At 37.7% G+C, this 25354-nt stretch overlaps 1 protein-coding gene across 1 annotated transcript in view; it reads right to left on the reverse strand.

Annotated features, from left to right (window-relative positions):
* HOMER1 (homer scaffold protein 1) overlaps positions 1 to 25354 on the reverse strand; it is a gene marked incomplete at both ends in the record, with an annotated part of 81595 nt that overhangs the window by 24688 nt on the left and 31553 nt on the right. The window contains one exon of the mRNA XM_082301689.1: positions 19646 to 19788. Coding sequence (XP_082157815.1) covers positions 19646 to 19788 — 143 coding nt within the window. The remainder of the gene's footprint in view (positions 1 to 19645; positions 19789 to 25354) is intronic.

The raw sequence follows: 25354 nt of genomic DNA on the forward strand, positions 1-25354 counted from the left end.
ATGACAAGTCTTCATGGGAGCTCAAGCACCTTTTAGTGAGCAAAAGGTCAAAACTCTCCTGAATCTCTGATCCTTGGTTTTCACCACGGTGTCTAGTATATGCATAACATCAGATGTGTCCACAGTCAGAACACCACATGGTGGCCCACTGTCAAGGCAAAGGATTCAAAATCAAATATTTAACATCTGTGACATCCAGTAATTCAGTCACTTTCAGAAAACACTTATAGAAAAACTGCTGGCTGGTACCACACAGCCTAACTGTGATACCCTCTGAAAATTGAAGTAGGAGTCAATGATCTTCCTTCCATACATTTAGGCATTCTGACTAATTAACATCAGGCCAATCTCCTTTCTCACTGGGGATTAGTTACAAGCCTAGTAAGTCACTGAGGAATAGCTTTGGTATCTGTCCATCTGTGACCTGAATAGTGTGCCAGAGGCTATAAATGCATGATTATCTTTCTCTGCAAAGTAGGTCACTTAAGGAAAATTAATCCGAAAAGCTCCAGTCACCACATTTAGGCAGTTGGAGAAGGCTTGCGAAGGGAAGGAGGGATAAGCACACATTGATGAATTGCATTCAGAATGAAGTTATTTTGAGAAATGCCTTCATGAAACAAAGAAACAAAAGCACTTCAAATTATGTTTCTGCTTTTTGAATCATTATTGCTTATTCACTGTTTGCTTAGTTGAATGCAGTACCAACACTGTGAAACATGGTTTAAGGTTTATTTCAGATTTATAGCAATAAAACGTGCAAAGAATTCTGCTTTATTAATATTTCAGGGGGTTAATATTGCATTCATTGCATAAAATTAGTTAGTTTAAAATTTATTCTATAGCATAGTCATAGTTTCAAGAAACTACTGTTATTCAAGAGCGGGTAAATTATTTTCTTCAGGTGTCACTGCGATCTGCACTGCAGGTGTGTGGTGAGCAGCCCTGTCTTGGGACAAATGTAAAGAGGAATTTATCCAAGGAAGAATGGGGTACTTTCAACATAAAATGTGGATTCTGGTATATTAACTAAATTCATAAGACTTGACAAATATTAAAAGAGCAGAGTCCTGGTAGCAGCTGCCCAGATCATAAATAGTGGCATGTGTTGGAAGCAGCCCAAGAGTCTGGTGGAGTGAGCATTATCAAGCAGAGGGAGTAGTATGTCAACCAGCTGGCAACAATGCATCAGCTGTGCTGGCAGCAAGAAATGACCCCTTCTGACAGCCATGCTGGTGAGCCTTACAGAGCAGCTCTTCATGCTCAACAAAGCACAGGGGCATTGAGAACCATTTGGTTCTGTTGCAGATGTATCTGAGAGATCCAGCAAACACATAGCATCGCTTCTTGTCCTTGGAAGTGTAAGGCAAGTGTTTGGGTTTATGTAAAACTCCCTGGTGCATTTGGAAAGGAATCCTGCAAAAGGTTCTTACGAAATCCTCCATATCAAATAAGCTTCAGTTAACGCTGAAGGCTGGAAGGGTGAGATCTCTGCAACAGGCTATGCTTGCTATTGCCTGCATTGAAATTATGTGTCTGCCTCATTTGATGGAAGTGTTAACTCTGCTGGCACAGTGAGGGATTGCAGCATCCCTCAAGGCATTCCTAAAAGCTCACAAAAAACCTCTTCTCATTCATGCTGAAAATGAGACTCAAGCTCCTCAGCTTATGTCCTGATTTAGAAGAAATTTAAACAAGCAATTTGGGAATTACACCCTTTTTTGGAGATTTAAAAAAACATCTTCTGTGGCCATCTATTAAATGTGTAAAACAACTTCATGACAGAAAAGATTTAAACATGATAGGTTTGGGGAGTTCGTGTTCTTGCTGGTCTAAAGCACCATGAGCCCTCAGTAATGAAATGGAAATCTCTCCCTCTCTCTTGAATATTCAGAGCAATAGGGAACAGAAGGGAGTTTCATGTTCCATTAAATTATAGAGGAGGAGGAGCCCTGTAATAAGCCATAAGTTGAAGGAGCTGTGGAGTAGACCAGGTTCTATCTCACCACTCCAGAGCCAAGAAAGAAAGGGTTTGAGTTGTTCTGCCATTTTTGTCTCCCTACAGAGCTGTCTCCTTGTAGGGGCCCAACTCTGAATTTATGTACATGTGGCACAGAGTCACCCAGTTAAATAATTAAAGAACAGCAAAAGGGAAAGCTACATTAAGAACAAGAGATTTTGCAAGAAGAAAACTTAAGACACAAAACAATTGCCTCTTCACAGCCACTGCTCACTGTCTTGCATGTAGTTGTGATTAACTGGACACATACAAAAGGAAGTCTTACTTAATAAACTGGAATTTATTAAAAAAGAGTAAATCTTCTCAAAATTATAATCCAGAGATAATTACCAGGAAATTGCCTTGAGTTAAATATTTTGAGTGAGGCCAATGAAAAACTAATTAATATTCAAAGAGATCCTTATCCTTAATTAGAGTATTCAAAAGAATTTTTAGCAAAGGAGGATAGGTCCCCTGGGGAGAGAAGGAGGAACATTAACAGAGCATGAAAGATTTGTTCTTCTCTTTGGGATAAGAAATATCTACATGATCTCAGTGGAGTTACATCAGCACAAAACCAGAGAAACATGGTTATGAATCAGCTCATAGCAAAAGAGACGAAGGAGGCCCTTGAAGCACATTGTACTTTAGCTGAGGTATCAAAGGGTATCAAAGCCACCCTGCTGGAAAGCAGGAAAGGCAGCTGAATGGATGAAATGAACAATCAGCAGGTGAGAGCATTATGTGTCTGGGAGTCTATCATTCTGTACAAATATTGAAGGTTTATCCCACTCCAGGATACATTATTTTGTTCTGCACACACCTTTGTTCAACTTGGAGCTACAATATGCTCGAGGTCCCAATTTTTATGTCAATGTAGAAGGCAAATGCAGAAGATTTTTCTGCAAATTTGTGCAGCTACAATATAAGGAGATATAACAGATTTCTTCCTCGAGGTGTTTGACATGTGAGCTTTCACTTCCATTTAGCCTTTCAGCTTGACCAACCTCTTGACTGGATTCTCAATCACCCAGGGTACCCATGCAGCCCATGGACAGGAGAAGACTCGCCTTTCCAGTTCTGTTACAGGCAGTACTGCTCTTAGGCAGCTCTTGTACTGTGCCTTATCAGCTCACCGGGAAAGAATCAACATCTTTGTGGACTTAATGGATGAAAATGACTAAAGAAGCTGAGTAATGATACAGACTCCTTCCACTATAGAGCAGACAACTATGAAAATGGGTGGCCATACCATAGTTAGATCTACCACTTAAAGCCATGCTCAGTATGTTGTAATACAGCCTTTATTCATCACGGGGCTGTAGAAACCACCATAACACAGTCTGGTTTCAATATGGGAATCTATCACTGAGGAATAGACTGGATAGGAAATTCTTTTTAAGAATGGGATTTTCGCGTAAATACTACCTCTAGTAACCCAGCATGGTATGCCTGCAAAAGGCAACAGAACCAGAGTTAAAAATGGCTAAGTATGTGTTCACTGCTTATTGAAACACTAAGAGTCAGCAGATCAGAGGAACTCTTGAAAGACACTTCATGGGGTGTAGAATATTGGGTATTAACAAAAAATTAATACTTCAGCAATGATCTATATCCCTGCAGGACTTAGGTCCCAGTCCTGACCCAAGTTAAAGCCAGGGACAAAGGGAAGAGTCACTCTTCTTCACATGAAATAATGACATTACTAAGTTTCTCATATTGCATGCTAATGTACTCTGGATGTGTTTACAGGTAACGTTTAAACCCTGTTTCTTATTTAAATTACGCTGTTCAGCACAGTTTTAAGCGTGATTTTGTACACTGTATCACAAAGCAAAAAACCTGTATTTAACCTGAGCAGAACCCCTGTTCTCTCTGAAGAGGCTCAACTTTTAATTTTATACTTCTAAAAAGGATCTCATTTTTATCATAGTCATTAAATTTTATAAAGTAAACAGAATTTGTTCTCTTCATGAAGGCACAGAGCATAAACAAAGGACAGTAACTCTTTCTTATAACTTTTAGCCCTCTGAAAGCACAAGCATGGCTAATTAATTTCTAGCTTTTTTGCAGTAATCATTAAAACCTTATTGACCTAACAATTATCACATATTCTGAAAAAGTAAAAAAAAAGAAATTGTCCTTGTTCCCTTATTGAAATAGCATATTGTTATAGTTGGAAGTAGTTTACTCTCAGATCTGTGGTGTACAACAGATACCCAATACATTTTTTTTAGTGCACTGAACATTAGGCATAATTCCTTGCTGTTGCTATGGTGCTGAATACTTCAAATATTCCAACAAAATTACATTTTTAAAAGCAACCAAAATTATTTAGGAACTTACATCCTATTTTCTGAAAGGACTAGGTATTTGGCCACAAAGAAAGTAAAATTGACTCTGGCATTTATGGCACTTAATCACTTTAAGAAATCAATTAGATGATGTGGCTATCGGCAAGTCAGATACTAGGACATGGTAACCCTGACACTAAAATGATTTGAATTATGGACACTTTCATTGTGGAACTCATCTGTACACACAAGAATTTAAAGCATTTAACTGCAAATTCACACTCTGAATTAGTATGGATTAATTCTGCTAGGCCCCTGGCTAGGCAAAACATCAAGTTTCTTTCAAAAATCGTACTAATAATAACAATTCGGGTGTGCATTGATTCAATTTGCACTCTGTCAGCAATGTAACAGAGTATTCGACTTCCCTACACATCTCTTACCTGGGTTGTCTTTTATTGAGTGCTATTCAGATTTTAACAGTTTCACTGAACTGTGCTCTCAATTACACCTCAGTGAGTTTGAAAAACTTCCCTAGCTTTGCCACAAAAATGCTGTGGTAATAAGGAAAAGGAACAACTTCTTTCACCATGACCACCTCCTCCACTTAGTAAAACAGGGCCAAAAGCCCTGAGCTCCCAAAGGCTGTATGGACTGGGGAGTTTGCACTCTCTGCAAACTGCCCTGCTCAGTGATACCTGGCGGAGGAGATTCTAAGCACAGTTTGCCCATAGTCAGGTTTAGCACCCTTCCATCTTCAGAGTCTTCTGAGGCCTTATGGGATCTGTAACCCTTCCATTTCCATCTGAAACACTCCTGGGCATGAAAGTGTTGATCTGTGTTTTTGTGCAAGGAGAATACCACTCAAGTGGGTGGCAATTAAGCCCTCAGTTCACTGCAAGTATGTTGGACTGGAAAAAGATGCCATACAAAACACAGTAACTTGCATTCTTACACCTGCAAGGACACTGAATGGGCACAGAAGAGGGAACATGAGGAAACTGTTCAGCCCACAGACCTCAGTGCCAAGGCACATTTTATTTAGCTGTGTAGATGTGGCTCAAGAGGCTGTGGCAGCTACAGGTCAATTCTATGGGGCTCAGCATAGATTTTCAGCTCTGCAACAACAGAGTGAAGAAAGTAAGAGCTACTTGTTGGGCAACAGCAGCCACATGCAGAGCAGTGACCTGGCTAAAGAGACTTCTTCCAACCCTGTAAGTTGGACATAAACCTCACAAAAGTAGTGGAGATCCTCAGCACAGCCTTTGCCTGCATTTATAGGTGCTGTCACAGCTGTAACTGGAGTGTGTTGTGCCTCTGCTGAACTTGGAGAAGCTGTTACAAGTGGTTCAATGTGAAAGATTTACAAATGCCTATTTTAGTTCTTAGCTGAACCTTCTCTTATTGATACAATGGGACAGCTCAGCCTCTAAGACCCCTTAGTGCTGGTTACCATCTTACTTCCATAGCAATCACTGACTTCAGCAGAAGACTCAATACAGCTGCAGGGCCTCACAACTCCACTACTAGCAACAGAAAGGCATTTTTATAGAATGACCTACAGAAATAGCTCTATGTCACTGGGCAATTGCATAAAGATTCTGAATTATGACTACTGGGCCTCCACCAGATAGTACATTAGGTTATCTTACCACATCAAATAATAACTACTGGTGCGATTCATTTTTGCATTACAATTGCCAGTTTGCTTATCCCAGTAAATACAAGGACATGCATTAACTGCACAGGTAGTGCTGGAAATGAACTGTCAGTTTACATGCTGACAACAAAATAAGCTTATTCCATTAAGGGAACTGAAGCTACATGGAAGCATAGAAAATTTAATTAAGCTTCATTTATCTCCTGTGGTAGCCATGCAATTACTTAAGAGTCAATAACATATATATAAAGTCCAAACTACACCATCTATGGAACTCTCACAAGTACTCTGAAGAACAAGCAGTAAGTCACATGATATGATCACAGTAAAATATTTATTGACTGTATATGTTCGAATAAAACAATTCACAAGTGAGTTGTAACACATGCGGATACTGCAAGTCATATTTTTTTCCATTCCAGTTCTTGAAGAGAATGGACGTATTACACTTTCCTTGTTTAAACCAAATCTGAATCCAAGAAGAGACTATATTGCTTGCACTATGTTGACCCTAGAGCCAAATTTACTAAAACCAAATTAAATTGATGAAATAAAAGATTCAATTTAATACATGGGAAGTTGCTGATGCAAATACTTTTCTCATTAACTACAGGTTAACACTCAGAGGAAGCAGTCCCTATGTAAGTTTCTCTCCCTAATTGTAAAAAATCCCATTTTAAAAGAAAATACGAATATTGCACCTTCTTTAACTAACTGGTACTTAATAGTTCTTATTTACTCAGTCTAGACTAAGTGGTTTTAGATTTCCTTCATATTCTTTTTGGAATAATGCAGACAATTTCCTTAAGAATTCAGCTGGAAGTTAAAATATGATAATTTATGGATCTGTTCTTTCCAATTCAATACTTAATTGATGTAATGGTTCCAAAGAAGAATACAAAGCTTGGTTCCCCTCTTCTTTCCTCGTGCCATCTTACTTAACTCATCCCAACCCAACAGGGAAAGAATGAAGTTGCACATGAGTTTTGCTAGTTGTGAATTCACAGACAGCAGAGCAGAGATTGAATTTTCATCATTTCAGCACGTTTGTTTTCTAGTATTGCAAGCTCTATTTCACTTTCCCTGGTAAGGCCTCTGACTAGGGAAAGAGTAGGGCAAACAAAAAGATGTTCAAAAGATAGCTTTCTTCAGTTTCCCACTATGCTGATCATAAGCCCAGCACAAATGATTCCTAAAGTGCGAAAGAGTAATTAAACCAGAATACTAAAACCTCTGGAGAGTATAGGAGGTAGGTGCTACACAACTGGTGTTGTCATGTAATTACATTAGTTTTACAATTCAAAGTATTTCCTAAATAAAGTGAACAGGTAACTTGCAGTCACACACAGTGATCAGTCAGATCACACTTCATGAACATAGGAAACTATTTTGGCTATTTTCTTAAAATTCAGGTGAAATTAATCTGAATGTACTGACTACATGCTTTTGGCTCCAGACAAAAAAAACCCTGTTTTTTTCTATCTACTTGCGTTATAGTGAAGGGAAAAAAACTTCTATTTTTCTTCCTTTGGCAAACTACTGGAGTTAGATAACTTAGCAGAATTCCGTCAATTCACTTTCAAGGTTTTGGTTTGGTTTGGGTTTTTTTGTCTGAACCATGTTATTTGAAGAAAATTGCTTCTTAATTAGCTGTGGGATTGCAGTCTCCCAGAAGAATGGTTTCCACTACTCTAATTTAGAAACAAAACCCTCTGCATTTCGTATCAGAAAGACAGAACATCATTACATCACAACACCACGGAGTAAAATCTGCAAGGGCAACAACTGTACAATCAAAGCTAATCACAAGATGTGGACCACTCATAATGCTTTATTATTGTGTACTTGAGAAACCAGAGTTCTGGACATTCCAGACATTTTATTTCAGCACCCTCACACAGCTCTAGCTTCATTTGCGAAATGGCTTAAGAGCTGATTAAAAAACTCTCTTATATTCTAGTTCATTGCTGATTTGTGCCAACTCAATTCATTACAGACAAAACTTGATAGCTCTTTGGTGCCAATGTGAAATACTCTTAACCTCAAAAAGAGAATACATTAAATACATCTTTTGACACACAAAATAGTTGTGTTTATGTGTGCCCGCCCCTAACCTCTACCCATGTCTGCCAGAACAATGCTGACACCATAGAAGTCCCACTCCAAGGGGTCTGCCTACTACAGTGTGACAGAAAATCAACTTGACTCAATTACGCTCAATCAAACAACTTGTTCAGGTGCAGACTGAATGCTGTTTGCACATTTAGAGACATCCTGAAACGGCTTAGAAGAAAGCTGCTTTGGATGTTTACTTGATCAATGAGCTTTTACTCTAGTCTTCTTGGGGCTTACACTGTCTAGACACCTGAAGAGTAGGGAGTAATTGAAACAGTCCGTCAGGGAGCCATGGTAGGGTGACCGCAATCCAGGGAACATGACACTGTGTTGCCTCCGCAGAAAACAGAAAGCAAAACTGTGGATTGCAGCACTGCCAGGAGGTACAAATAAAGGCTGTACCTGGGAAAGAGGGTTTAGTGGATGAGACCTATCTTCAGCTGGTTTGGATGTTTAAAAGCTAAGAAAGGTTAAGTATCCCAATATGGCACTTCATCCACCAGTCAGGAGCCTATCTAGGAGGAAAGGCATCAGGCACTACGGAAGCCCCTCAGGTGTTATTTTGTGACCTCATTGTCACATGGATGTGGCAGAATTTGCTGGTTCTCCACCGGAGAAACCAGGCCTCAACATCCTCCAAGGGAATTATTACCTTAACCTATCACTAAATAAGGGAAAAATCTTTAGCAATCTTAATTCATCTGACAAATCCAAGACACTTACAGAGTATCATACAAGTAAAACAGCATGAATCTTTTGTCTTGGACTTGAAACTAAGCTTTTAACTTCATGTAAGAATTAAGATCTTCTGGTCCTCAGTCCATTGGTCATGCAGGGATGCAAAATGATCCCTCAAAGAATATATACATCTTCTATTCATACATACATATATATACACACACACACACATATATAAACATTTTATGAATTCCAGATAAATTCTAGAAAAAAGAACTTTGATGAAAGCAATTTTTTGTATAAGTGATTCATTTAAATATGAGATATTCCTTTTTAAAGATACACTATGTTAGTACTCTTTTAATAAAAAGAGTTTTCTAAACTGCTTTTCTCTGCTTTGTTAAACTTTAGCTTTTATATATGCATTCTTTCAAGAAGTGAGCAGAGGTAATCCATTTGACCGAATCCTATCAATAAATACCTAAAACCAACAAGTGGCTTCATCAACACAATTTCTTTGCACCACACAGACAACTGCATGTTGGCTCTGAACTGGTAAAGTCAGCAGGCACAACAAAGTTAGCTCCTAAGATACATGTGCCTGTGAACGAAAAATGTTTCAGGGGACAGAAGTGTTCATGCAGCTCTATCCAATCCTCCATTCTGTGTGACTGCTGGAGGAGCCTGTACCGGCTCAAGGTACAGTTGTCAATTCTGAAGATTTACTCTGGCATCAGAAAGGTAGCAAAGGAACAGGAGCTGCAGCCATCTCCTGAACTCACACACCGTTTCTGCCTCCTCTTATCTCAAGCAGAATTTGGTATAGCAGCACTTCTACCTCATACATTCGACAAGAAAATACTAATAACATAAACAACTCTTGCCAGCTCTCATTGCTTTTGACTTTTCATGTTAATCCCCTAGCATTAAGGTATCTAATTGACTAAAATTAGCTCATTTGAAGTCCATATGGGCCTCATTAACACCATCTAGGCACTTTATAAATGGCAAAGCCCATGGATGAAAGAATCCATGTAGTATGTTTCAGGGGAATCCACAGTTAACATTTCACTGAGACTCAAACTGGAAATGTTTCATGACTTAAGATGCTTGGCATCTTGTAACTCAGGACAGATGTAATGTAAATTGCCCATTCACATATCTAACAGTATTCTCATAAATGACATCAGGAAAAAAATTAAAGACTGGCTCTTAAGCTTAAATAATTGCAGAGGATGGTGCTAGCCATCCCCTTTCTGTTTTCAGAGTGTATCTCTTCTTCAAGGAGAGAGGGCAGACAGGAAGGGAGTAATACAACAAATTCTAAAAGGAATGTAAAAATCCATGGACTAAATTGATCCTTTAACATCCATGAGCTGTTAAAGGATGAAGTTCCATTTATTCTCTGCTTGGAAGTTTGAGAAAAATGAGTTCTACACTGTTTCAAGAATAGTAATTAATTAGTCTTTCTCTAATATTGTTATTATAGTTGTTTGTTTATCATCAGATCTACCAAATGGCAATGAAACCATAATCACACAGTATACATAAGACTTCAGAAGCCGATATCTATCTATATGTGCAGGTTCTCATCTGAGAAGTCCACGTATCTCATGATCCACCACCATACCTCAAATAACACAGGAGGCAGAGTAACTTGCTGGTATCAGTAAAAAAGATCGAAACTGCTATATGCATCCAATGGAGCTCCACTTTTGCTAAAATGTACTCAGCTACAGACTTTTTCTTATCCGCTGCCTCCTAAAAATTACTTCCTTCAAGTATTCTACAGGGTTTGGCCCCACTGCCTAAAAAAAGATAACATACATCCTTTCTCTTAGAATAAATCGGGCAGATGAGGAACAGCAACACAGGGAAGTTTCAGAAGAGCATGGGAGCAGGGAAAACAGACACAACACCTGGTGCAGGGTAGAGGGGCCAAGCGACTTGGAAACATAAAGACCCTACATTTGAAAAGAGCCACTAACTGAAAGATCCAGGCTTGTTTTATTTATCATAGAATCACAGAATGGATTGGGTTGGAGGGGACGTTAACAATCACCTAGCTCCAACCTGCCTGCCACAGGCAGGGAGGACGCCTTCCACTAGACCAGGTTGCTCAGAGCCTTATCCAACCTGTCCTTGAACACTTCCAGGGATGGGGCATCCACAATTTCTCTGGGCAACCTGTTCTGGTGCCTCACCACTCTCATTATAAAACATCTGAGCGAAGACACTCAAGTTGAGCAACTGAACAACTGGAGATGTTTCCCCATTAAAAACATACACTTCACAAATATTCAAGAAAGTAGGGCTTGGGGAAGCAGGTTTGTGTAGACTTTAAAGGAGTAAGGGTGTATTTTGAGACTATATTGTTGCTATGAGTTGTAACATATTTTAACATAAAACTGACAAAAAGCCAAGTTTTCTCTTGCTGAAGTTTTTTTAAAGATGTTTTGAGCTTGTGGACTTTGAACTCAGAACTCTTTACCAGCACTTGAATTGCCTTTACTAAGGCATATGACAGAGGCATTCTTCCCTGACTACTGACTGTAAGTTGTGGAAGTCCATCCAATTTTACTAAATAAACTAAATTTACCATGAAGTGAACCTTGGGATGAGTAAAATACACAAGAATTGAAGTATGATAGTGATGGAGATTGTTCTGCACAAATCTTCAATTCTCCTTAATTTTTTTCTCTAAAACTGTATAGCCTTTTCAATAAATTCTATGTGGATGGGAATATGTACCCTGTAAACCAAGACCAGACTATTCTTGCGTTTCACAGAAATGCATCATAATGACAGTCAATTTAGAGACAGAAAACAGTAAATGAACAAGTCTGGAAAAGTTTCTTTAGTATTTGCCTACCCATATAGATGGTTACACAAGTGTTGTATTTTGTGTTTGCAAAGGTAAGAGGACTAAGTCTTGCACTTGAAACGAAACAGCTACACACCAGCTACTAGAAGTCTTTATTTTCTAAGATACACTTCTGAATAGCTGCTGGGGCATAGGATGGGGCACTGAAGAGGTCTCTTGGGCAAGGCAAAGCATGTGTGTGTGCAGACGGGTGCAAAATGCAAATTCTTACCTGCAGAACAGACTGCCATAAAAAAGTCTCATTAGAAGTAGTCCAAATTTCAGGTTCTGAAGAAAGCCCCCAGCTTTCTCATCAGGAATTAATCCTAGGCTGAATTTACAGACACGCATGGTTCATATTTCCTTGGTCTTGAAATACCTTCATGTATTCCTTTCCTAGCCACTGAGGAGGAGACTGTGATGTTTGAGTGATCAGACTTGGTGAAAAATATGTTTGTCCTGCAAAATATCCCCTCTGTCTTTCTTTTTAAAAGAGGCTTCTCTTCTCAAGGTCAAGACTGTTGGAAAATCCATCGAGACTCAGGAGATCAATAGCTCTGTGGTTGTTTTGGGCTTTTTCTTCCCTGGCAAGTTCAGGTATTACTGGCTTTCTGGTTTTGTTTCTTTAATGGGAGGCTGAAAAATGGTAAGTGTGCAGTGAAGTTTCCAATGCAAAGAAAGCATGACATGTAGTTTCAAAGAGCTAAGTCTTTCTACAGAAGACTTTAAAATGAAAAGCAATTCTACAGAGTGACTATTTCCCCTTGAAGTTTTTTGGGGTTTTTCTTTCCTGGAGAACAGTGTGTTGAGACCAGCAGCATTTCTTTGGTCTATCTGTTCTCTTTGATATTAACACTACTTTTCAGTTTAAAAAACAATTTTTAAAAGACACCCCAAAGAGATCTCTGATATGTCATGGACAGGACCTTGAACTACTTCATGGTGCCTCAGGGAAGTTCAGTTTGCAGTGTATAGAACAATAAAATCACAGAATGCTAAGAGTTGGAGGGAACCATAGAGATCATCTAGTCTCAACCCCCCATGCCATTGGCAGGGACACATCCCATTAGACCAGGTTGCTTAAGGCCTTGTCCAACCTGCCTTTGAACACAGCCCAGGTTGGGACATCAACCTCCCTGGGCAACCTGATCTCCAGTATCTCACCAGACTCACAGGAAATAATTTTTCTAATATCTAACCTCATTTCCTGTCTTTCAGTTTGTACCCATTACTCCTTGCCCTATCACTGCAGCTCCTGATGTACAGTCCCTCTCTGGCTTCCCTGTAGGCCCCTTTAGATGCTGGAAGGTTGCTGTGAGGTCCCCACCCAACCTTCTCTTCTCCAAGTTCAACAGCCACAACTTTCCCAGTCTGTCTTCATAGAGAAGGTGCTCCAGTACCCTTAATCCTAATCCTTATAACTAATCCCTTCTTATTGGTTGTAAGGTTTCCTACAATGACACTAAACAATATCACTGATGGAAGTATGAGTAAAGAAGATATGGGCTATCAACTGTCTACATAAGATCTTCTAGAACTATTGTTTTAATAATTCTTTTTGAAAAGATGATTGGACGTTTAAGCTTACAACTAAAAAACCATCAGATTTTATATAATATATGTACAAATCATATCATATACAAACCTCACAAACACTGCTCACAAAGTTAAATAACTATTCACATTGGTATCAAAATGGACAATAGAAAAAAACTTTTTATTCAAGTAAATTACTTGGGAAATCTAAAAGAGAGTAGCTCCTCCACTACTGCCAAAAAATGACAAAACCAGGTGACTTCATGCTTAGACTAGACTCCAAAAATGAATTAATGCAGTTCAAAAATTGTATTATTGAGAATATTAACAAAAGTAATGATTGTTAAATAATGGATGCAACCAAAAAATCCAACCTGAGCCACTCACCCTACAGAATCAGATTTAATGTTAAGTATCGCATATTCCAATTCACAAAGCCAATGTTTACAGTTGCTGAAGTACTAACAATCTTTAATGTCATCCATACTTTGAATAGGTTGGACCCAAAGGATTTACTTGAAAAAATAGAATTTCATTCCTTAAGCAAGATCACTTTCCTTTGGTTTTAACTGAGCTTTTTTTTTCTTAGGTATGTGGTTAAAGGGCAGAAAATTACATAGTAGAAGTAGTATGGTTTTGCCTTGTTTTGTTGTTTTCGTTTCTTTTAAATATAAATTGCATAAGGATTATACTCCTCTTCTAAGAATGTACTTGACAGGTATGTTTCAAGTGCACTTTCCTGTCCCTGAGGACAGTAGTTATATCATCTAATTTCAGACACCCAGCTCACATAATTTACATCATTCTCTTGCAGTTCTCACTAAATAAACCTCAGGAAGTAGGCAATTCACACACCCTAAATAAGAACATGCCTAGGTGCACAAGGGAGATGGTGAAATTACTCTGTTAAGCATTAGATTATTTTTAGTGTTTTGCTTTCAACCATTTGCCCAGCTATTAAAATTAGCTCTATTAGTTCCAGAGTTTCTTAATTTTGAAGAGTTAAGCAACACATACAACATGGGCATTCTTCCTCTCTACCTTTCCTTCCATTATCAGAGACATCTTATGAAAATGGTTTACTGTGTATTTTAATGATATCTTAAAGAATCATCAGAAATTGCCAAAATCAGGGAAGTCAGACATAAAAAGAATAATTACACAAATGCAATGTAAGATCTTCCTTTCAAATTACTAATTTTCTAGCAAGAACTTTTATTTTGAAGGAGACCCTACTTGAGCTAGATTCCAGCAGCTTAGGCAAAAGTGCAGGAGTTTGGGAAGCAGCAGGAATTGGGTCAGAGAAGGAGGGGAAAGCACCAGGCTCATTCCAGGGGAGCACAAGAGGCCAGCAGAACAGTACAGCTGGCCTTCACCGGCCATCACAACATCAAAAAAGGTTGGTTGAGGGCAAGTCAGATCTAGGTCTAAGTTTCTATATTAATCCGTTCTTTGCTTACAGTGACAGCAGGAACATATCACTTCTGAATTTCTTCTCTGAATGTGACAGAAGAAATAATAATATTGTTCAACAGAGCAATTGAATTTACCAGAATTCCTCTAGTGTGCCCTAAAATGTCACAGTTCACTATAGTACTGTGCAATGTGAAGAAGTTGCTGTCTTCTACATTATACAGAAACCTTTCAAAAAATGCCTAACTATCCGTTTCCACTCCAGAAAGCTTTCAAAACCCAAGTGGATAAAGTTTAGAGCATCTTGATCTCATTTCATAGCTGTTCTTTGAGCAGGAGCTTTGATTAGAGAGCCTGTGAGCTTCCTCACAACAAAAAGTTATCCTCTGAGCAGATTAAATAACATTCAAACCCAGTAATTTCAAGAAAAGGAATATGCACCCCTTACTTGATAAGGAAGCATAACTCTATAATAAACATCCAAATACTAAGATTTGAGTTTAAATTAAAATATGAAACACCCCAATAATTATTAACTTGAAGATTTTCCTCAAAGCCAAGTTAACAGTTCTGCCTGATTCACAAAGTACCTCTACTATAACACAACTACAATACTTAAGCTTGTAGAAGTGAGTAGTTTTAATACACACAGTGAAAAAATCTACTGAAGAGATTTCTATATACAACTTTTAATGAAAACTCAGAGAAAGAGCATGACCTAGCAGCGAGACCTTTTGGTTTTTCTTTGTTGTACAGCATTGGATTTACATGCAGCATTATTAAATAGTAGCCTATCTAGACAATAACATATCTAAGATATAAGCATCATTCCAATTAAGTCCATTTTCACTAAGGCAATGAGTCGAAATTCCCTATTAAAAACTTGCTTGAATACAAAAATAGGAGTTTTAACTAACAAGCAACAAACACACACATATATGTTGTCTGATCAAAACATTATGCAATAGAAATTCCAAGTTTACGTATTACAAGAAAAAATGAGGTAACAGGTACAAGTCATGGTTAACAGGAAATTGAAGACTTTCAAAGTTTGTCCCAGAAGAATCCTCTTATATTTTCTTTCTGAAAATGTGTTTTATCAGCTTCTTAAGGTACCAAAAATGGAATAAAGCTTGTTATAAGCAAACATATTCTCTTCAGAGTGAAAGAGCAAGTTCAACAGTTATCAAAAAGCAGCACTTGCAAAGTTCACCAGATGCACTATTCAGCCTTAGACTATAATTCAAATACTAAAACTGAATAGTTTTTATTAAAAATTTTAATCCTCATGATGCATAACAGACAATTCCTGGTCATGTGAAAACTTTAAAACTCAGTCACATCTGAAGTAGTTAAAAATTTTTAGCAACTTTTTTTCTTTCCAAACCCTACTTTATGATCAATAGTTTTCAGTTGGAGAAAAACTGAAAAAAAAAAAAATCACAACTTGAAGAATGTGGAAAATATTTTTTAAACAGGAAATATATCTGAGGAAACTAAATTTTACTTAAGAACAGAAATATGTAGATAGAACAAAAATATATACTTTTTAGTCGTAATTATTTTAAGCATTAGATTTGATTACCTCGATTCTGCTAGAAAAATATCTTCTTGGACTAGCTGTTGTTCAGAAAAGGACTGATCAGTGTCTCAGACAAGACTCCAAAGAATTCTAATACCATGTTTAAGCTACATTTTACTTCCATTTGTCCTGGCAACATTTACTCATGACAGCAGTACTCAGTCTATAGTATATTGTACGATGTGGGAGTTCACAATAATATTACATAGTTGTTCAACATTAACATAGCTGAAAAAAAGGCAAGATATTGAATTACGAGAGTTTATCTTCAGTGCAAGACTTGTAACTGTTTAGTACACTTATCTCTCAAGCAGTTGATCTGAGTTACACTGCTTTTGAAGAGCATTAGGATTTTCCAGATGAGAATTAAACTGAAGCAACTAGACTTCAGCAGTGTTATGCTCAAGGGATATCAATGGAATTTTAGACATATTTTGGAGAATGTTAATTTCAATTCTCACAACTATTTACTGAAATAATAAGACACTTGAGTTCTAGTAAAACTCTGGTGACTCAAGTAATGCTGATTTTTGGGGTCAGAAAATAACTATAAATACAAAAGTAGTCTACACTTAGGCTGCTGAAATAACAGACCTCAGCTGTTTACGCTACAACATAAAGGGCAGAAGAAAACATGTCTGGCCAGCAAAGACATGTTATAACAAAATCCAACTGAACATTTTTCAGGTGTGCAGGTTAAAAATGACAAGCAATAGGATATAAATTAAAGCATGACCTTCACACCTGTGATTTCTGACCTTTTCCACTCCCGTCAGGCTCTTCCAGTTCATACAAGGACATGAAACCCCTTACCTCAATCACTGTTTTGACAGTAGCCCCCTTCAAACCTTTAGCCCTCCCTCTCCTCTGCCACAGAGGCACCTGCCTCTGCTGTGCTCAACAATCCTCTTGGCAGCAACAGCTCTCACCTGGCCAGCCACCCCTGACACACAGTACTGCTCACCTCATCCTGCACACGAAGATACAACACTTGCCCCATGACTGCACAGGCTCCTTCTGTGCCACCCCACACCTGCTTCCATGTGCTCCAACCCACACTGAACATCATGCCTTTTCATCCTTCACACAATAAGTATCTAGTGTTAATGTCAGAGCAGAACGGAGCTTCCACATTTATTGAATAAATGAACTTGCTATGGTAGTGTTATTTCAGTGCAGTGTAAACCAGCCTGGGTGACTCTCACATGCCCTGCAGCTAAACTCACTGTAGGGAAATCCACAATACCTTTTCTTCTGAAAAGCACCTAGAGATTGACCAGCAGCTTCTGGACTAACGGCAAATAAGTGAAAAGAAATGCCACAAAGAAGACAACACTCAAATGCCCTTGCAGCAGTACCGTCCTCACCCAGAAGCGCTGACCGAACTTTACCTTTGCTGAAATGTAGGATGCAGAAGGAAAAGGCTCAGGATCAGCAGAAGTTACCAGGGTGCACAAGGAAAGGGCTCAGTTTAGCAGCTCTTCTCCATCACACATGGAGTGCCACAAACACACCACATCATCAGAAAGGCAGGGAGCAAGGGGAAGCACAGTACTTTTCTGTACTCCTGACACATGAGAAGTCCAGGGAGTCTCCAATAATCAGGGTGTAAGATTTTAATATTTTTCTTTTTAAGTCAGGGCAAGCAGACTGCCTGCAGAGAGCACCCTTTCAGACAGCACAAGCAGCTAGATGTGTCTACCTAGTTGCCAATTTATTATTAGGAAAAGCCTCTATGAAAACATGCCCATTTAACCAGGATTAACACAGTCCTGGAGGCTTCACTTTCCATCTCCTTTGTGCATATGTTCATGCATCTTTATTTATAATAAATAAATAATACTTATTTATTTATAATAAAATCCTTACCTATTCCAAAAATTACTTTATTTCAAAGAGGTTTATAAACTTGGGGTTTCTTCAGTAATAGCTCCCTAACAAACTTGAAGGTATCCTTAGCAAGACAAAACACTGGTGTTTTGAGAATGAACAAGAAGTAAACCTCAAAATGCAGAGTTATTGTTGGAAATTAATTCTAGCTAGTGATATCTAATAGGACAAGAACCTAAAACTAGGCACTTACACTGCGTACATTAAGTAGATAGAAAAATGCAATTAATGTAAAAGTTTTGTAAACTCTATTCTACATTGTTAAAAATGACAACTGGGTAGTTTCAAAAGTGTCTTCATTCACGCTCAATGGAGAGCAAACTTAGTTACTACACTGGCATACCAGAAAACATATTTGCATATGCAGAACCAGATGGGAAATCTTCAAATTATCATTTTTCGATAAGAGCAAACCACACTATTCATGTGTGGACTTTATCACAACTCCTTTTCACAAAAATATTGATAGAAAATGTCAATATTCAAACAGTTTAAATGAACTTGTTACAGAACACAGATAGATCTGCAGCATTTGTAGTACTCTTTCAACATGCACATAGCATTGTCACAATGCACCATTTCTTCTGAAACATATAATACATGCACTGGTGACAGTATAAAAATAAACAGAATCACTCTGTTAAAAAAAATAGTGTAAGAGGGTTTTTCTCATTTGAAAAATGAATTTTTTTTTCCCAGATGCTTAACAGTATTATTCTCTTACAAAAACTGAGATGTTCCGCACTATTTTAGTTTCACTGTGCTCACTTTGAATTGCATTACATATCTGAAGTGTTAATATTCCCCAAACTTTGATGAAGAGCTCTTAAACTCTATTTAGGCTGAATTACACAATGCTTAAAAAAAACCAAACCCTAGTATTTCTAGCTGTGTTCTAACTTTATTAAATATTTCACTTGCTCTCCATGGTCCCAATAAATCATGTGTTTTATTGAGAGTGACTCCTTTACAATTACTTCTAATAGGCAAGATATATCCATTGTAACTTGCTACTTCTATAATAAAATAATAAGTCCTACCTTTCTTAAAGAACAGAGCACAGCATTCCTAGTGCAACAAATTAGAATTCAGTTTGAAGTAGAGCCACATTTCTCTCATATTTTGAAAAAAAGTTGAAAAATTTTACAACTGTCAGAGAACTGTTCAATTACAGCCTGCTTTAAACTTCATAATCCAAAAATGCTGTAAGAGTCCCTTTTCTTCCAAGAACTTGTCCAGTCCCATCAGCCATTTAAAGAATGTGTACAAAAATCATTTAATTGGAATATTCTATGAAGCAGGTAATTTTACTAAGATCTCAGACATTGAAATACTGATTCCTGTTAAAGGGACACCTACACTAACCAGTGTTCAAGGGCTGATTGAACTATAATGTTTCCCCAAATCTCATTTCAAGAGATTTTTCTCTCTCCTTTTTTTCTCTTTTTTTTTTCTTTTTTTTTTGATTAAAAAAATATTACAAATCCAAAAGTGAGTCCATTTTTGGGGTGAGATGCGGGTTTGCTTCGTTTCCCCAAACAACATGGGAGAAAGTCCCTTTAACAAGGAAGGAGATAGGTATCACTTAATCAGGATGTGGGAATGGAATCTGTACCTATGGGTAAATGGCAATGCGTTCTGGGTTGGTTCAGCCCTTGGTTCTGAGTTCTGCGTCACTTCTGGCATCGCTCGCTCGTCATCTGTCCCGTTAATACTTTCTGGAGTTAAAGGAGACTGAATATCCCCTCCAGCTGATTCCTTAAGTGAAACAAACAACACATTAAAATTACAAACTGACTTGCCCAGAAAGGCTATGTGCATAAAAGCTCTAACATTCATTCTTAAACAATACACAAATTTTAGGTAGTATTAATATGATGTTCAGATTTCCAGCACCCCTCATGGTCACATTTCATTTGTATTTCATACAGAAGTACATTACCAAAAGATTCACATTATCTTGTACAAAACACAAGTGACCTATGAATTCTTTACAAGATCCAACCTTCCACTTACTACAGACCACCTTGTTACCTGGAATTACATTCCACCCTCATTCTGATACACGGTGGGTGACTCTCAACACTCAGAATTCTTGTCTCATACTTTACCTTCTAATGCAGTGAAACAAACAGTTCTGGTATTTGTTTCAAAATCTAGCTTTTGCACTGTTTATTAACCAAAGCGAACAGTGCGACGGCCATTGGTGGTGTGTTCATAGTTTCACCTATGAGCCATCTGCAAAGAACACTTGCTCAACAAAGTGCAGGCAAAAATTTTCATAGGCATGCTAGCCTGGCCTAGCTTTTGCTACTCATGGTATTATCTGGGAAGGAGAATACTCCAGATATACCCAGGTGTACACATAGCTATTACTATGCAATTGGCCATCCAAAGAACTTAATGGTTGCCTCCCAGCAGAAGGCTGGGAGTTGCTGTGGTTTTCATTACCCTTCATCACACCAGCATGTACATTTGTGTGTACATTTAAGTGTGGAAGAGAAGAGAGTTGACAAAATAAAGAGGCAAATAAATTATTCTATACAAATGGCATGGTTTTGTCTTCTACTACTACTATTACTACTATTACTGTTATTATTGTCATCATCCAATAGGATAGACAGTTCCCATTGACAATAAATGAAAGACTTTCTGGATCTAAAAGTTTTTCTTCTATTTTCTCTTCTTTTCAAACAACATTATTTATGCATTCTAAAAAATTACATACCACACTATAAAGAATTTGGATGGCTTGTATCTTTAAGATGAAATTCCTACACTATTACTTAAATACATAAAATGAGAGCCTACTTATTCAAATGTTTCAAGTTTGAATGCACAAAAATTATTTCAATAGAAGGAAAAAAATGTGCAAGTTCCATCTAGGCTTATTTTTCAGACTTCTAATAGGAATGAAATTCAAGTAACAAAAATTAAGGCAGACAAACATCCCAGTCTACATAATATCTAAAGGATCATGGTCTGCAAATTCATGAACAAAAGAAACATCAGTTCCTAGTGTGTGTCTCCTCCACAAAAAGTACACATTAATCATCACAACTACACCTGCCTGATAAGTAATTTATTTGCAGACAATCCTAACGGAGCTGATTATGAAATGATAATGGAAAAAGCCACTTACACAGAAAAGATTTTTCATAAGTATTTACAAATAATATGTTCCCATTTTATATTAATTAGAGAAGTAAAAGTATTTTAGGAACATTCTGTGCTCTGTAATGAAGTTTTTATTCCATACCATTATAACTTCACATATCCAATCCAGATTTTACAAAGTTGAGGAAGACATTGTGGTATTTAGTATTTAAGCATTATAGTGGGGTACTCATCAAAAGACATATTAAATGTCAACATCTTAAAAAAAAAACCCACATGCACTTACAAAAGAGTCCTTTAAGTAAAAGAAGTAGACATTACAGCAGATATCAAACCAGCTTTTAGTGATAACTAAATAAGGAGCAGAAAAAAAAGGAGTTGTCATTGGTTCTAAAATCATGAACAAAGAAAAACAAGTCCAGCATGTTTAGTTATTGAGTATTATACTGTCTTCTCAGTAAGTATTCCATACACTTCCCTGGCACAGCTATTCTTTATAGTGCTTCTCTGTACTGGCTGGCAATGGCATAAGTCTGCCGGCTAGTGCCACCCTAACACATATGAAACATTAGTTACTTTATAGAAATTCACATAACATCCCAGAAAGCTACTTTTTCACAAGCTCTAAGTAAATTTTGAACTTCTACAGAGAAAAAGATGAAAAATTATAAATCCAGGTCATTTTGCCAAAACCAACCCATTTTTTGCACTAAATATTAAGTGATTATAAAACTTTTCAGGCAATAGCTATTCCTAATAATTTGCATGGGAGGGGCTCAGAATCACGGACAAGACTATTCTGACTAAATTATCTGCCCCACAATTTCAGAAACTAAAAAAAGTCTTAATCTGAAAAACCTATCAGAGTACAGCCACGCTCAGAAAAAAACCCCTGAGTTTCAGATGCCAACTGATTGAGGTGAAACCTCTCAAAGACTGATGGCGTGCAACTGCAAACTGTACAAACTGCTCTATTTGTTTCTGTACTCAAACCTAATTAAGATTACTTTTAATAAAAAAAAGGGTGGGGGTAGGTGGACACAATTGTCAGGCTATTGCTTCCTGCAGCTCAGTGAACTCCAGATCTAAGTGTAAGTGTACAGGAAAGCTTGTAACCAAGAATAGACCACGGGTAGCTTGCCACTGCAAGATCCATGAGTTTATGACAAGAGCAAAATAATTCCCTATATTACAAGATGGATCTGGGAAATAGGAAATGACAGAGCAGGGGAGCCAGTATTTTAGTATTATATAAACATGGTAAGAGGATTCCAAGTTTTTATTACCTAAGGCTCACTTAAATGGACACCAGATAGTATAGCTATGTGCATAGGTGGTCTTAGAAGTCCCGAAATAGACAGCTTCTTTCTAGACCAAAGCCTCCAGACATACCAGATATGGATAAGTAGTATGGATAAATAGCACCAGATGTGTACTATTGTATGAATCAGTCTTCATACAGATGGGTTTAAATTACAGGTTCTCTGACTCAGAAACAATGCTTTACTCTTCATCCCAAGAAAGCCCAACACACTCAAAGGGACTTATATATAACAAAGCAGCATCTCTATTAATTTGGTGGTCCAGGCCACTGTCTTTCTCTGAAAAAGTTTCATTCTCCTTACAGGCAAGGTAAATGGTGATTTTATCTAGTACCTGATATTCTGGAAACTTAAAGCAAAGCCTGCTGGTAGACAGGCAGAGAACAGGCAGTATTAAAGATAAAGGGAGAATGAAGAGTTTAAAATTAGCAGCAGCATTGCTTAGGGGAAAAGGAACTCCTGCTATTAAGTAACTGCAAATTAGGCTATGTATGGTTTTCTTTCTACTATGTGTTTCACACACACCGAAAAAAATCTGAAGAACATATTTCATCAGATGAAACAAAACATCCAAAAAGCCCACACAATTTCTACTTCCTGACCATTGAGGCACTTTATAGGAGTAACACTTTGCTAAAAGTTCATAACACCTGAGAGAAGCAGCTGACTTCAGTGGACCTCAGGCAAAACTGCTCTGAAGTTTTAAAATGGCTTGAGTCTGCTAAATATTTGAACTACAAATACATATCCAATTTCTGAGATATTTTTGCTGTTATTTCTTGCTCTCTATTTCTCTGCAGTTTCCCAAGTTTTTGCCGGGCATTCCAAATTGAAACTCACATGTACCAGTTGTATTTGCAGGCTTGCATCAAACAATACTGAACAGCAAATGTCTTGTGCAGTGTTTTGTTACATTAGTTTTAGAAATATCTCATAAAGATTCAACCTGTAAGGGCATACGGAGGCAGAAAAAAGTACTTTTACTCTTTTAGAATTGTGTAGTAGAGAGGATGGAAAATGTACCATATCCAGTACTTGAATTAACTGGTAAATAATCAGGACATTTTTTAAAGCTGTACCAAGAGAAATAAAACATTCTATTTAAGTTCGATGTATTTTCCAGTTTTGATGGGCTGTATTTTCCTACTTATTATTAATTTAATGCCAAAACATATCTGAAAGTCCAACACTGCAGAGGGACTGATCCTTTTAGAAAACTGAGTTACCATTACAGAGTTCATATACCTCCCAATGTCCTTCCTGTCAAAGCTCCATTAAAAAAGCCGGGTTTCTGCAACGCCTTGACTGACCACTAAAAATATCTCCTTCCTCTTTTACTCTCCCCCTCTGCAATGGCTCTCTATGCAAAAGGGAAAAGAGAGCTATAAAATGATTGAAAAAGACAACTACTGAATTGTTTGCATTGCAGCCACTTTTTGGTAGATGATGAAAATGAGAGCAGGTGCTCTTTCAAATGTCTTCATGGTCCCACCTTCCCTCCCTAGCACCAAGCACTCATCGTACTCCCAGTCATAAACCCATGTGAATGAGCCCAGTGCCACAGAAGTGCTGGAATTTGCCATGATGTCATAGCTTCTTATCTGTTCTAAACTCTGAAGTCCTTGATTTGATTCCTTTCTCTCTAGGGAACTAGTAAGTGAAGACTACTATGCTCATGTGTCAGCACTTGCACTAACTGTATTAGTCAGAATAATACGCCAGCTTATCAACACAGTGAAAAGCCAAGAGAAGAAAAGTAAGGCCTGAATAGGAAATTATTCTTAGGTGTGCCATAATGAAATTGCAGCCCTCAACAGGCATTACAGAATCACTCAGTAACATTTCTGTAACTGCCTACAGTATAAAATATTAGGTTTCAACTGTAAAAAGAACTCTGTGCAGGAAAATGAACAATATTAATAGCTCACACAGTTTAAGATAAAGCTTTAACCCTGATGAGCTGCTAGACAAAAGCATCTTGTCTCTGAGTGAATAGCTCAAATTTATGTCCAAACCAGGTAATAAGTCACTCCATTTGACAGTGTCAGATTTAACTTCTGAGTCCAAAATATTAATCAACGTGTCAAAAGAGAAGCACAGCAGTTTTTTTGCCTATAACATTAGGTAACTAGAGGCCTGGGTGAAGCACTTCACTGTTTCTAAAGTCAAGTGCATATAACTGACAAGTGTATAATATTGAAATACGTACTTCCATTGTCTCTGTGGAATTTATCAGAAATTTAGAGACAGTCAAACTCATAAAACCCCCTGCCTTATTTTTTTTTCCATTTCAGTGGAGCAAGCAGTTTCCCATTAACAGCTAAAGCCAGCCTAACATTTGGGCAAAATGCCTACTGGGAAAACAACATGAGGCTTATTCATTGTGTATGTTCTGATTTCCACTGACTTCTCTTGGTAGGACACCAGATGTAGCTTTCTGGTAGCAATAAAACTATTTGTACAGCATGCTGCAAACTGCCTGCCATCCTTACTCCATCAAAGAGCAGGAGCCTCTTACAGTGCAAAGCACTGAAAAGATACACTGATTCAATGAAAAAAGACTTCTCAGAAAAAAGATACAGCTACATTAAGTCTACTCAGTTCAGGAATCCCTGCTGTAGTTCTAAAGCTGTTGCATTCTCCAAGAGAAGGAATTACCTTTGTCTTCCCTACTGCTTAAAACAAAACAAACAGCTAACTGTGTCAAAAACCTTGGGCAGTGGGAATACAAGAGAGATGGGGCAAAAAAGCCCCAAGGTATTTCTTTTTTCAAAGCAAATTCAAGGTATCTGTAATTCATTTTAGACACAACTAATGTAAATGTGAATATAGTAATTTATTCTCCGATTAGGCCTAGATTAACCCAGTTCATATTTTGAGATACC

The sequence above is a fragment of the Coloeus monedula genome, assembly GCF_965178545.1.
Source record: "Coloeus monedula genome assembly, chromosome: Z".
NCBI lineage: Eukaryota > Metazoa > Chordata > Aves > Passeriformes > Corvidae > Coloeus > Coloeus monedula.